Genomic DNA, 13,484 nt, shown 5'->3' with positions numbered 1-13,484 from the left:
AAGGAAGGTAATTCCCAGGGAAGTGGGAAGGGATGAGCCGAGGGATTTGCTGGAGCCAGGCTGAGCTGAGCTGAGGCAGGGACAGCTCTTATCAGCTGATAAGGAGTGATAGGGAAGGCAGGGGTGGATCCTCCCTTCCCAGCTGCATCCCAGTGGGAGAGTCCCACCCACACCTGGACAAACCCTTCCCAAATTAATCCTTCCCAAATTAATCCTTCCCAGGCACTGGGGGTGCTCAGAGGGGCTGAACCACCAGCAGATTTCCCAAGGAAACAGGATGGAATCTCCATCTGGAATCTCCACCAACACCCACGTGGGGCTGGGAGCATCCAGAGCCAAGGCTGGAGTGCTTGGGAAGGGCAGCGTTGATGTTTGGGGGGATTTATGGAATTCTGTAGGGTCCAAGGGAAAATTCCGGCCAGGATTCAGCCTCTCCTGCCTTTTCCCACAGGGATGAAACCCAAACTCTTGGTCTTGCACTCGGAGCTGTCGCTTGCTGAGACCAGCGCATCCTTCTGCTCCCACTGCTGGATCCCACCTGGCCAATTCCCAATCCTTCCCCCTCCATGGATCCCATCCAGCCAATTCCCAATCCTTGCCCCCCCCCAGATCCCACCTGGCCAATTCCCAATCCTTTCCCCCCCATGGATCCCATCCAGCCAATTCCCAATCCTTCCCCCTCCATGGATCCCATCCAGCCAATTCCCAATCCTTCCCCCTCCATGGATCCCATCCAGCCAATTCCCAATCCTTCCCCCTCCTGGATCCCACCTGGCCAATTCCCAATCCTTCCTCCCCCCCGGATCCCATCCAGCCAATTCCCAATCCTTCCCCCTCCATGGATCCCATCCAGCCAATTCCCAATCCTTCCCCCCCCCATGGATCCCATCCAGCCAATTCCCAATCCTTCCCCCCCCCCCATGGATCCCATCCAGCCAATTCCCAATCCTTCCCCCCCCATGGATCCCACCTGGCCAATTCCCAATCCTTCCCACTCCTGGATCTCATCCAGCCAATTCCCAATCCTTTCCCCCCCATGGATCCCATCCAGCCAATTCCCAATCCTTCCCCCCCCCCCCTGGATCCCACCTGGCCAATTCCCAATCCTTCCCCCTGCTGGATCCCATCCAGCCAATTCCCAATCCTTCCCCAGGCATCCAGCTCTTCCCTGGCCTCCAGGAATCCCCTCATCCTCCTTTTCCTTCTCCACGTGCCACCATTCCAAGGTTTTTTTCCACATTTTCTACTCCCATCACAGCAAACCATGGGTGCTGAAGGGGTTCAGACATTCCCAAGGACTCCAGGATCCTGGATCCCATCCTGGGATCAAGGAGGATCCATCCAGCTCCACGTGGTGAGGGAAGGATTTAGGGACTGAGCCAAAAATCCATTCCCATTATTTTGGGAATACGTGGGAAGAGGTGCCCACATTCACATCCATGGGGTTTTGGCTGGAAAAACCAAGGCAATTCCCAGCAGTGGCCAGGACAAGGAATAGGATGGATTTGCAGGGAATTACATCAGGAGTCCTGGAGCAGGGGGTGAGATGCACTTGGAGCCATCCCTGGTGGAATGAAAGCCCCTTCCCGGGATGCCTGCCCCACTCCTGGAATGTCCTGTCCCACAGCTGGGATGTTCCGGGATTCCTGCCTGCTCTGGGCTGGCCCAGGTGGGGCTGGCACCACTTATCCCGGGATTTGAGCCATTCCCACCAGCCAGGAGCTCCTCATGGATCCCCCTCAGCACATGGCTTGGAGATGGAAAGTCCCGAGGATGGTGAGAACGCTCCCCAGATCCCAGCCCCAGCTCCATTGGCTGCTGGATGGGATCTGTTCCATGTCATTCCCGTGCTTTTCCTTTGGCTCTCCCTCCATTCCATTCCTGACCTGTTTTTAAGGATTTTTCCCAGGAACAGCCTCATTTCCTGCTCTCCTCAGATGATCCCAACCCTTCTGCTGAAGCCAAGCAAGGCTTGGGACAGACCAGGAATATCCAGGGGGACCAAACCACGAGGTTTAATCATTCCCATGGGGCTGTTCCCACATTTTAAGTCTGGATAGGATTTTAAAATCCCTTTATCCAGCCTCGTGTCCAGGAATTCCTTGATTTCGTCTGTGCTGCATGGAAAATAAAACCATTGTCCACCTGCCATGGGATTGGTCTCACTGGTGACTTCAGTCCTGGCTTTATCCCTTCTCCCACAGCTGTTCCAGGTCTTCCAGGACATCCCTAATCCTGCATCTCTGATGGATTTTTTATCCCTATTTCAGGGAAGGGACATTCCCTTTGGAAGTGGGATCCAGCTCCACGTGGCTTTGGCTCTTCACTCTCCATGGCCTGGGGTCAGGGAGGAAGAGGATCCAAATTTCGGGATTATTTGGGTTCAGGGAACTGGAGCTGCCCTGGAGCTGGCACATCCCAAATTTTCATGGCTCCAATGCTGGAAGAACCATCCCAACCCCAGGAGCCCCATCCTGCAATTCCTGTCCATCCCAGGAGTTTCAGCCTTTGGAAAATGAGGGTGGAAAGCAGAAATCCCATTCCCAGCCCTGAAGATTGCAAGGGAAGTTTGGGAAATGAGCTTTGTCCTTTAAACAAATGAAGACTAAAAAATGGATTCCCCCCCCCAAAAAAAACCAATGAAAAAAATTTTCCTGAATCCACAGAAAGTCCTGACGGGCGTTATAGGGCAACCAGTGCTGGGTGAGGATTTAAAAGCCAAAAAAACCTCGGAATTCCATGGATTTGCAGGAGCAAATCCTTCGCAGCACCTCCATTTCCCACCATGGCATTCCCTCCTGGAGCCAGAATTCCCGGAGCCTTTGCCAGCAGGAGAGGACACATTTTGCAGTCCCTGTGCCCTCAGGCACCACCTCACCCCCGAGAGCCTCAAACAGTTCCAGGAGAGCATCATTCCCGTCATTCCTGTGCCATGATCCAGGGGTTTTAGGGATCTTCTGGACAGGTTCAGGTTTGGTGTTCCCACTTCCAGCCGGGTGAAGTCTCCCCGAAGGACAAGGGCAGCGGATTTGGGGGTGTCCCAAGAATATTCCGTCATCCTGGCTGGATCCTACAGCCACGATATCCACAGCTCCTGAGGATCCAGCTCCCAGCCCAGCTCCCAGGAGAGGGAGGTTGGAATTGTCCCTTCCCAAGTTCCTGGAGTTCCGCTCTGTCCCCTCCTCTGCCAGAGGGAGGTTGGAGCATCACTTTCAATTAAGGAGGCTTTTCCCAGCTCCTAATCCTGCAGCCAACGGGGCTGGAAAGAGGCACGGAAAAACCTCATTCCCCCTCCTGCCCTCATCCCAGGGCCAGCTCCAAGGAAAAGGGCAGCTGGAGGTGAGGCAGCTCCCGGGAGCTGCCACCTCGGTGACCTCCCACCTCCAGGAGCTCCGGTGAGGAACGGCAAGAGGAGGTTGGGATTTAAATCCACCACCCTTCCCTCAGGTTGGTTAGACATTCCTGAGCCAGCCCTTCAGTTACAGCCTGAGCCAGTTTTTTTTCCTTGGATATCCCTGCCAGCTGCTTTTCTTGGATCGCTCACAGTGAGGGGAGTCCCCGGAGGAGGGATAACCCCGCTGCAATCCAGGGGAAAGCCGAGGTCAGGTTCAATCCCCTTTTCCAACTCCTTTGCAGCTTCCAGGGATTCTTGCATCACGTCTGGGGAGCAGCCATCCAGCAGCAGGAGAAGGAAGGAATGTTTTTAGGGAGATGGGGAGCTCAGGCACAGTTTTATGGGAGGCAGACGGAGCCAAAGTGCTTGAATTCCCACCTCAATTCCAATTAAACTTCCAGGCAGGGCCAGCCCTGGCAGCAGGACAGGGATTGCTTTAGCAGGAATGAGTGGCTGAAGGATTCCTCAAGGAATCCCTGGCGAAAGCATGGAAGAAGTGGATTTCATCTAGAAGCACGAGCGTGACAAAGCTCCTTGGCAAGGTTCACTCGGCAGCTTTCACTGGCTGGATAAAGCACAGGGAAAAGGCAAAATAAAACCCAAATTTGAGCAATCAAAGAGTAAAACCAAACAAAAATGAGCGGTGGGGAGGCTGGGACTGGGAAAGGGATAAAAGGAATAAGGGAGATCTTCCCATGGAAGCCCGAGGTCCCCCTTAATCAAACTGAGCCCCTTCGTCAAGAGTTTGGGTTTAAGGGCTGGAACCTTTCAACTAAAAAATTAAATTAAAATTAAACCCCTTAATAGCACTTAATTAAGGGCCTAATTAAAACAATTGCACAAGAGGTTCTGTAGGATTCACTATCAGCACAACAGTAACTCAGTGTCTTAATTAGGAATATCATGGAATTAAGAACAGTGGATGGGCTGGAACAGGGATGGGGACATTCCCACAGGCTGGAATATTTTAGGAGCAGCTTTGCTATTCCCAGCTTGGGAAAATAAAGCCAGAGTTGCTCCATGGGGATTCACCTCTCGTGGAGAGAATTGGAGGTTCCAGCTCCCCAAAACCCCTGGGATTTTCCCCAGAATCGCTCTCCTTTCCTTTCCACGGTGACTCTGGCTGTGGGAGGGTGGGAGCAGCTCCGTGCTGACATTCCAGAGGGATGGATTTCAGTCCTGGACGATGACATCAGCCCCGGATTGCAGCTGATGGTTTTCCAAGCTGCAGCAGCACCTGGCTGCACTCCTGCCCTGGCTCTGGGATGGCTCTGAGTGGGAATGCTGCTTCTCCCATCCCTGTCCCTCCCTTTTTCAGGTGGGATCGAAGCAGTGGCTTCCAGCCCCAGCTCTTTGTGGGAACAGAGCCACCAGGGAAAGGTGAAAGCCACGCCTGGAGTCTCCTCAGGGGACAATCAGGCATGGGGGCTTTGGGGTGACAAGCTTTGGGGTGGCTCAAAGGACCTGGACCTTCCTGGGGGGCCACCTCCAACCTGGTCCTGCTGTCACCACCCCTGGAATTTCAGGGCCACCAAAGAGCTTCTGGGATCCTTCCACCTCCTGCTCCAAAATATCAGACACAGCAACCTCCCTTTCCCTCTCCCCATTCCTGGCTGGACCTGGAAATTCCTCAGGGGCCAGTCAGGAACAGGAGCTTTGGGGTGGCTCAAGGGACCTGGGCCTTCCTGGGGGGCCACCTCCACCCTGGTCCTGCTGTCACCAACCCTGGCCTTGTAGGGCCACCAAAGAGCTTCTGGGATCCTTCCACCTCCTGCTCCAAAGTATCTGACACAGGACCCTCTCCCCATTCCTGGCTGGCCCTCCCCACGCAGCATTTGGGGAATATTTCCCAAATCCCCAAGCACCAGGCAACGCCTGAGCCTTGCCAAAGGTGGTGAGGAGGCCAAACCCCACCACAAAGTGCTCCCCACTACTCCAAGTGATTCCCTGATCCCAGCCAGGGAATTCCCTGCCTGCTCTGGGAGGGAAGCAGAGCAGCATCCAGCTCCAGGCAGGAATTCCCACAGGATATAGGACACTTCCCTCACAACAACAATCAGGGCTGATGGCTCTCACAGCACACCCTTATCAGCATTTGCTCTTCTTCTCAGGACACCTGGGAGCAGGAACCTCCCCACACACCCACGCTGGCTGAATCCAAGGAATTCAGAGCCAAGGAAAAAAAAGTCTTTATTCATATACAAAAAGCCAGGTGCACAGAAGGTTACAGGCGCGTTTCTAATCCAGAAGTGCTTTTACAAGGAAAAGCCAGAGCGAGAGTTTGCCATTCCAGCCAAAGCAGGCAGCTTGCAACGTTCCCTGGATTAGGAACCGGGATCTCCTGGCTAGGCAGGATGTCAGGCTTAAGTCAGGCCCTATTCAGCTTCACTCATCAATAAACAGCAGTGGGATAAAGCTCAAGGCACCCAGGCTACAGAGGAGCTCTGGGAGCCCAAACTATGCAAGCAGGGAAGGTTTAATACATCAAACAGTGGCATCGAGGTCCAGGCCGATCCTTCGGCACCTCCAGGCCCTCGGGACCTTGGCACAGAAGGTTTGGATTCCAGCTGAGGTCAAGGCCAGGCCGCAGTTTGTCAATACTCATCCTCATCACCCTCATCCTCCTCTCCATCTGCCGAGTCCCTTCCGACCTCCTCATAATCCTTCTCCAGGGCCGCCAGGTCCTCCCTGGCCTCGGAGAACTCCCCCTCCTCCATGCCCTCCCCCACGTACCAGTGCACGAAGGCCCTCTTGGCGTACATCAGGTCAAACTTGTGGTCCAGGCGGGCCCAGGCCTCGGCGATGGCCGTGGTGTTGCTCAGCATGCACACGGCGCGCTGCACCTTGGCCAGGTCCCCCCCGGGCACCACCGTGGGCGGCTGGTAGTTGATGCCCACCTTGAAACCGGTGGGACACCAGTCCACGAACTGGATGGAGCGGCGCGTCTTGATGGCGGCGATGGCGGCGTTGACGTCCTTGGGGACGACGTCGCCGCGGTACAGCAGGCAGCACGCCATGTACTTGCCCCGGCGAGGGTCGCACTTGACCATCTGGTTGGAGAACTCGAAGCAGGCGTTGGTGATCTCCGGCACGGAGAGCTGCTCGTGGTAGGCCTTCTCCGCCGAGATGATGGGGGCGTAGGTGGTGAGCGGGAAGTGGATGCGCGGGTACGGCACCAGGTTGGTCTGGAATTCGATCAGGTCGACGTTGAGGGCCCCGTTGAACCTCAGCGAGGCGGTGACGGAGGACACGATCTGCCCGATGAGGCGGTTGAGGTTGGTGTAGGTGGGGCGCTCGATGTCCAGGTTGCGGTGGCAGATGTCGTAGATGGCCTCGTTGTCCACCATGAAGGAGCAGTCCGAGTGCTCCAGCGTGGTGTGGGTGGTGAGGATGGAGTTGTAGGGCTCCACCACGGCTGTGGAGACCTGCGGGGCCGGGTACACCGAGAATTCCAGCTTGGATTTCTTGCTGTACTCCACGGAGAGGCGCTCCATGAGGAGCGAGGTGAAGCCGGAGCCGGTGCCTCCTCCAAAGCTGTGGAAGACCAGGAAGCCTTGGAGTCCGCTGCACTGGTCAGCCTGCAGCAGAACATTGGATGTTTATCCCAAGGACTGGAAAACTAGCCCAGGAAAATGGACATTTATCCCTGTAAGGACTGGGATAACCATCCCAATACTGGACATTTATCCCTGTAAGGACTGGGATAACCATCCCAAGTAATACAGCACAAAATTCTGCTCAGAGCACTCACTGAGCACCTTAAGCCCAGTTTTAACGATAATTATCTGGGTTTAGGGCAAACACACAAACCCAGGGCCTTTCCCGAGCCCCAAACCAAATCCCAACAGCAGCAACAACCCTCAGACCTCGCCTAAAGATATTTTTTTCATTTAAGACTTTTTTATTTTAAGACTTCTACCCCAAACCCCAACTTTAATTGTATGGTCCAAAATGTGTTCTTTTAAACCCAAATCTGGTGCTTTCCCCTCACCATTTTGCGAATCCTGCTGAGCACGGTGTCGATGATCTCCTTGCCAATGGTGTAGTGGCCGCGGGCGTAGTTGTTGGCGGCGTCTTCCTTGCCACTGATGAGCTGCTCCGGGTGGAAGAGCCCGTGGTAGGTCCCGGTCCGGATCTCATCTGCACGGAGGAGGAGAAATCAGGGAGAGCAGAACACAGAGGAAGGTTCTGGGTGAAGCGTGACAAGAGCAAAATCCATGGAATGCCCACCAGGAGGTCATGGCGTGGTTCGGGAAGCATTGTGGGAATAATGGAAGGGGTAGGAATTAACTTGTCCTACCGTAAGTCCATCTTCACCCCACAGCTACCCTGAAATCCTAAATTAATCTGGTTTAACGAGCGAGGACACCGCAATTCCAGCGTTTTTGTGGGATTGGTTACCACGGGCAGCTCGTTCCAAAGCACCTGGAGGAGTCTGGAAGCTCCACCTCCATCCTCTGCTCTCCAGCACAGAACAGAGACAGACAAAGCCTCCAGTGTTGACATTTCTGCCTGACCCAGCTCCAGAGGGTTTTGAAATCCTCTCCATCCCAATATCGGACATGTTTCATCATCTCCTGGCTCACTCATTAAGTTCTCCATTTAAGACCTTAATGAGGTGTCTAAAAATTAAGCAGCACCCAAACAAAGGTCTGCAATCCTTTCATTAGAGCCACTGAGTCACATCCCAGATGGAAAGACAGGAGGAGAAGCCTGGAAGGCAGAAGGAGGTGGTTGGATTGGGAGTCATTTCCAAAGAAAAATTTATTTTCTAGGAAGACACCTCAAACTGAGGTGCCACAATTTGGTCAAGCACCCAGAGATCCCCGAGGGAGCTGTAAGGAGAAGTGGAAATCTTTTAGAATCGATCAGGTTGGAAAATATCTCCGGGATCAAGCTGGCCAAAGAGGAGAGCCAGCTCCCACAAAACCATGGAATGTGTGGTGCCCCTCTGCCCCAAGGTGCTTTGTGGATGGCATCAGGACCAGCTGTGCCACATCTGGCCGTGGGATGGTGGAATTCAGGCCAGGACCACCAAGGCTGATAAATCCAGGTCACTTTCCACCTGGTCCCAAAATGGGGGGAGCAACAAAGACAACTCAGTGACAATCACGGATTTGTCACTCCTGGTCCCTTTGGAAGTGTAAATTCCATCAGCTTCCAAAGGCTGGACCAGAGCAGAGGAGTGGGAGCAACAGGACCCCATGGAAGAAGGCTTGGGAACCATGGATAATGATGGCACCACACCCAGAATCCTGGTTTTACCAATGACAGTGGGCTCCAAGTCTATGAACACCGCCCGGGGCACGTGTTTGCCAGATGCTGTCTCGCAGAAGAAGGTCTCGAACGAGGAATCCACTTGCTCAGGGTTGGGATCCATGGATTTCACCTGCTTGGAGCCAGGAATGGTCCCGTCGGCCTGGATGCCGTGCTCCAGGCAGTAGAGCTCCCAGCAGGCATTGCCCATCTGCACTCCGGCCTGCCCGATGTGGATGGAAATGCACTCCCTCTGGAAAAGGGAAACGGGCAGTTTTAGACATCCTGCGGATCGGGGATTCCAGCCCCCACAGCTCTCCTTGGAGCCAGGCTGGGGATGATGAGGGAAACAGGCGGCTTCCGCCCACCGCTGGCAGCTGGAGCCGGGATCAAACCGGGATCTGCGGGGCGGCATTCCTGGGAAAGGCTCTCCCAGCCCAGGGAAGGAGGAAGGAAGGAGCTGATGGCTCCATGCTGGGGCAGGAAGCAGCTGAGCAGCACCGGCTCCTCGGAGCCACCATCAATCCCCCACATCCCGATGGGATATCAGGAACAGCAGCTCCAGGCTCTTGACCCCGAAAAAAAACTCAAGGAGAAGCCAAGCTTGGAAAACCCTGAGCCAAGCTGGAGTCACAGCAGGAAAAAGGCTGGAGAAAACAGAGATTGCCCCGGGGCAGAACGAGGCCCGGCTGACTCCCGGGAGCGGCTCCGAGTCCTGATTTATCCAGGTCATCTCCAGCAGCCTGGGACTCCAGGGAAGCGCCGCAGGGACCGGCGTCTCCCGGAGGTTCCCTGGGCACTTCTGCTGGATGTGCTTCCCTGGGTAATTGGCATCTGCTGCTTCCAGCACCCCGAGATCAAAGCCAGGACAGAGCCTCCCGTCCCAGCTCCCAAGCCGAGAATCCCAATTATTGCCGTGCCCGGCATGGGGCAGTGCTGCTTCCCAAGGGATCACCGGGAAAGGGAGCTGACCCCACCTGGGAATGACAAGGAGTGCAGCTGATCCCATTATTTGTGGCATCCATTGGCTCAGGTCTTATCTCATCCAGAGCTGGGGTCTCCACAGGTAAGCCCAGCTTAGAGAGGGGTGGTGGGAACATCCTGGGATGGTGGGAACAGCTGATCCCAAATCTCCAGAGAAGTGCACGACCATCCAGGGAGTCTCCAGAAGACTCCAGCTGGACATCCCTGGGCACCAACCACTTGTGGCATGAAAATGACTCAACACAACTTCTCCGTCTCGTCCTCCAAGCACGGATGTGCCAAGATTTTCCCATCCCTCAAGCAACTCCAAAGGCCACCACACATCCAGGATAAGGCAAGGCAAGGCTGGACCATTCCTGGGACACACAGACACCAAGCCTTTATCCAGAGCTGCCTAAATCCGCCCAAATCCCAGCGTGGGCTGAGCCCCCCAGTTCTGCGGGGTGTGGAGGCTGCCGGGATCAAGGGCTGCCGGGATCGGGAGCTCTCGGGATCGGGAGGTGCAGGGATCACGAGCTACAGGGATCGGGAGCTACAGGGATCGGGAGCTACAGGGATCGGGAGCTACAGGGATCGGGGATCCCATTCTTGCTCTCCTGCTGATATTTGCACTATGTGGGCAATGCGGGCTGCCCCGGGCGCAGCCCTCTCCCAGCAGCGTGGTTGCAATAGTTCCCCATCCCAGTTTTCTGTGCTCAGCGCCGCAGCCGCTTCCCAGCTCTTCCCCGGGACAGCTGCTCCTCTCCCAAAACCCCATTCCCAGCACCTGCTGCACAGGGAGCACTGGAATTCGCAGCCCAGAGCTCAGCGACTGGGAACAAAGGGAAGCAGAAATGAGAAATAAAAAGCGGGAGCTGCCGTAAGGGAAAAAAGTGCAGCGGTTTATTGGAAGTTTTCCCTCACTTCTCATATATTCCAGAGGGGGTTTTTTGGAGCTCCCAGCTTTCCAACATTTGCATCCAGCTGAACTGCCTTTTACAGACTCTGGCTATAGGCAGCCTATTGTTGTCCAGCTGATTTTCCCATCGGGAACACCATGTAAATATTTAACTCTTTTACAGCCAGGCCAGACCAGAATTCCACAGATTAAAGGAAAAGTTCAAAGCTGGATCCCTGGGAGCCACTTTGAAGTTTTCTCCCATTTGCAACCAGCAGATTTTTCCATCAAGTTGCTCCTTTGCATCCACCAAAAGCTGCCAGTTGGGATCCTCTTTCCCAAAAAGTTTCAGCTGGGATCAGCCAGGAATGCTCAGGATTGCAGATTATTTTGTTTTTTAGTTCTCCAGCTCAATCCACTTCAGCTTCCCAGCTGCAAACTCTTTGGAGCGGGGATTCCATGCAAAAAAACTACAAGGAAAGGTGGATTTTATCCATTTAATATCTAATTCTAAAAGTTTAGAGCAGACAAAGGCAACATGGCAGCTCATTCCTAAGGAAAAACCAAACAAAAAAAAAAATTCCTAAAGGTTGTGCTTGTTGAAGCACATTGGGAATGTTAAATTTGGGGGGAAAGGGGCAGCAGGATCAAAAATTTAAATTTTAATCCGTAATGGAGTTGAGTCGAGATATGCTGATCCCCCACTCAACCCCTCCCCCCCCCCCCCCCCAAAAAAAAAAATGAAACCCCAACTTTGAAAAGAGCTTCCCAACTTTCCAGACCCCACCTCAGGAGCTGCAAACTCCGAGGGAAAAGCACCGAGAGGCCGCTCCAAGCACATCCCTCATTTTTCCCTTATAAGGAGCAAAGCCTGAATCAATAACCCAGAAGGTACCGAGCGATCCCACAGAGCTGCTCCGAACGAGCATCCCCCGGGAGAAAGGAGAGGGCAAAGAAGGGAATTCGGAGCTCAGAGCCCTCGGAAAAGTGGGAAATATTGGGAAATGGGAGACGAGACATGCTCTTACCATGGTGAGGCTGGAACCTGGCTTAGATCTAAGCAAAACAGCTGCTGCCCCTGCCTCTCCCTGCAACTTTATAGCCCAGGAAGCTTTGACTCCACCTGAATATAAAGAAGCTTTCTGCAAGCTTAAAGGAGCAGAGCTCCTTTTCCTTCCATCCCGAAAAAAAATCGGGATCAAATCCCGCCCAGCTCGTGGGATTTCTCTGATTAAGAGCGGTGTAATGTCATTTTTTTGCCTTTTTTTTTTTTTTTTTTTTAAGGGTTTTAACTGAGCGGAGCGGGGGGGAAAAAAGTTGATTTTAAAGTTTGGGTTTAGCTCGAGTTGGTTTTAAATAAGGCAAGGCTGGAAAACTTTGTATGTTCCCACATAATTTGTTTTATCCAGAGGGAATAATCTCCCTTTATTGTTATTCCCAGTGCTGCCACTGATATTCTTTATTTTGTCAATTTTTAGACACAACCCTGCCATTTTTGGTCTTTTTTTATTCCCATATTATCCGTGACTTTCATGGGAATCTGCTGCGTTTTGCAGCTCTGGGATATTCAGGTGTAGGCTCAGCCCCTTCAGTTTTCCTTAAGGATTCATTTTTCCCTCCTGCCAAGGATTGGGAGTCAGTTTTGGCCCCATTCCTGTGGGATTTTCCAGATCCCAGCAGTGCCTGGGTGGCTGTGGTAACTTCTTTCCTAATTCCCTTATTTATCTCTTCATCTCCCATTAAAAATTCCCAAACTTTTCTTTGGTCCATCCACAATTCCAACACCTCGACAGCTCTGGGATTGGGGGATTCAAGGATGTCCCAAATGGGATCAGGAGCACTGGGAAGTGCAGGGCAGGAAGTTTTCTCTCTGCTCAGCATTGTTTGGGATCCTCTTTTCTTACTGGATCCAGTTTGGGCTTCCCAGTATAAAACACACACTGGGAAACTGGAGCAAATCCCTGGGATTGGGAGTGGGGAATGCAGCAGGATGGGATTTGATCCTTGAGAAGAGGAAGAGCTTTCAACTCACCAGAAATTTGGAGAGAATTTGGAGCAGGAACATAAAGATTTGGGGGAATTTTCATCCTTGGATGCATCCCAAACCTGTGGAAGCCCCTCCAGTAGCCAAGGAGGCCTCAAGGGATTTTAGAGGCAAGATGAACCCTCTCAAAAAGGACCTGGATTTCCCGACTTCAGGAATATCTCCTGATTTTCCAAAGGGAGAATTTCCTTGGGGAATTTTCATTTCCTTTTGGATTGCCAGCTCAGCAGAGCCTGGAGCGTGGTGGGTATTTATCTGTTTCTCCTGGATGGACAAAGCTATGGAAGAGCTCTCCAACGCATCCCTGAGAGCATTCCCCTGGGATTTTGGGAATTCAAGCCAAGCAGGTTGGGCACACAGCTTGGGAAGTGAGGGAATTCAGCCAAAATCGGCTCAGGCAGGTTCTGTTGGCAGCTCCAGCTCCATGCAAACACTGCTGGCAGCACCCAAATTCCTGCTGGGAATAAAGGTGGATTGGGAGAGCAGCTTTTCCTTTTCCTGCCCTAAACCAAAAAAAAAAAAGTGCCCCAAACAAGATCTTTTCTTCCCCAAAAGAATCTGGAGAAAAGAGAAAACGAGGAATTCGAGTGCTTTATTCACTAAATTATGTCCTTTTGGGCAACTCTGAGTCCAAAATTTTGGGTTTTTTTTTTTTTTTTTTCCTTGGGAAATGGGAAGCAAAAGAGGGAATTGCTGGAGCTGGTGGTGGCAGAGAGAACTTTCCTGGGATTTCAGCTCCAGGCCGGATTTAGAACAGGATCAACCAGAGACCACCCCCCCAGAGGAGCTTTTTATAGCCAGACCTCACAGCTGCTGCCTCCTTCCCACTCCCAAATCCTAAATATTCCCTGCTGGCTCTTCGTGTTGCTGTCCCCTCCGTGTGGTCGGGCACTGGCTTCTGTTCTATTCCCTGGGATAAATCCTTAATC

The 13,484-nt window shown here is 53.1% G+C and overlaps 1 protein-coding gene across 1 annotated transcript; it reads right to left on the bottom strand.

Moving 5' to 3' along the window:
• Positions 1-5,594: 5,594 nt before the first annotated feature.
• Positions 5,595-11,566, bottom strand: TUBAL3 (tubulin alpha like 3). The gene is made up of 4 exons (XM_069003814.1): positions 11,540-11,566; positions 8,660-8,903; positions 7,386-7,534; positions 5,595-6,972 (listed from the first exon to the last, which is right to left on the bottom strand). Exons 1-4 carry the CDS (start codon positions 11,540-11,542, stop codon positions 5,989-5,991), a joined length of 1,380 nt encoding a protein of 459 aa, XP_068859915.1. The 5' UTR covers positions 11,543-11,566; the 3' UTR covers positions 5,595-5,988.
• Between the last annotated feature and the right edge of the window lie 1,918 nt (positions 11,567-13,484).

This window comes from Aphelocoma coerulescens, chromosome 1A (genome assembly GCF_041296385.1).
Source record: "Aphelocoma coerulescens isolate FSJ_1873_10779 chromosome 1A, UR_Acoe_1.0, whole genome shotgun sequence".
NCBI classification, from domain to species: domain Eukaryota; kingdom Metazoa; phylum Chordata; class Aves; order Passeriformes; family Corvidae; genus Aphelocoma; species Aphelocoma coerulescens.
Note: the sequence above shows the minus strand (reverse complement) of the source record. Positions and strands in the feature narration are given on the sequence as shown.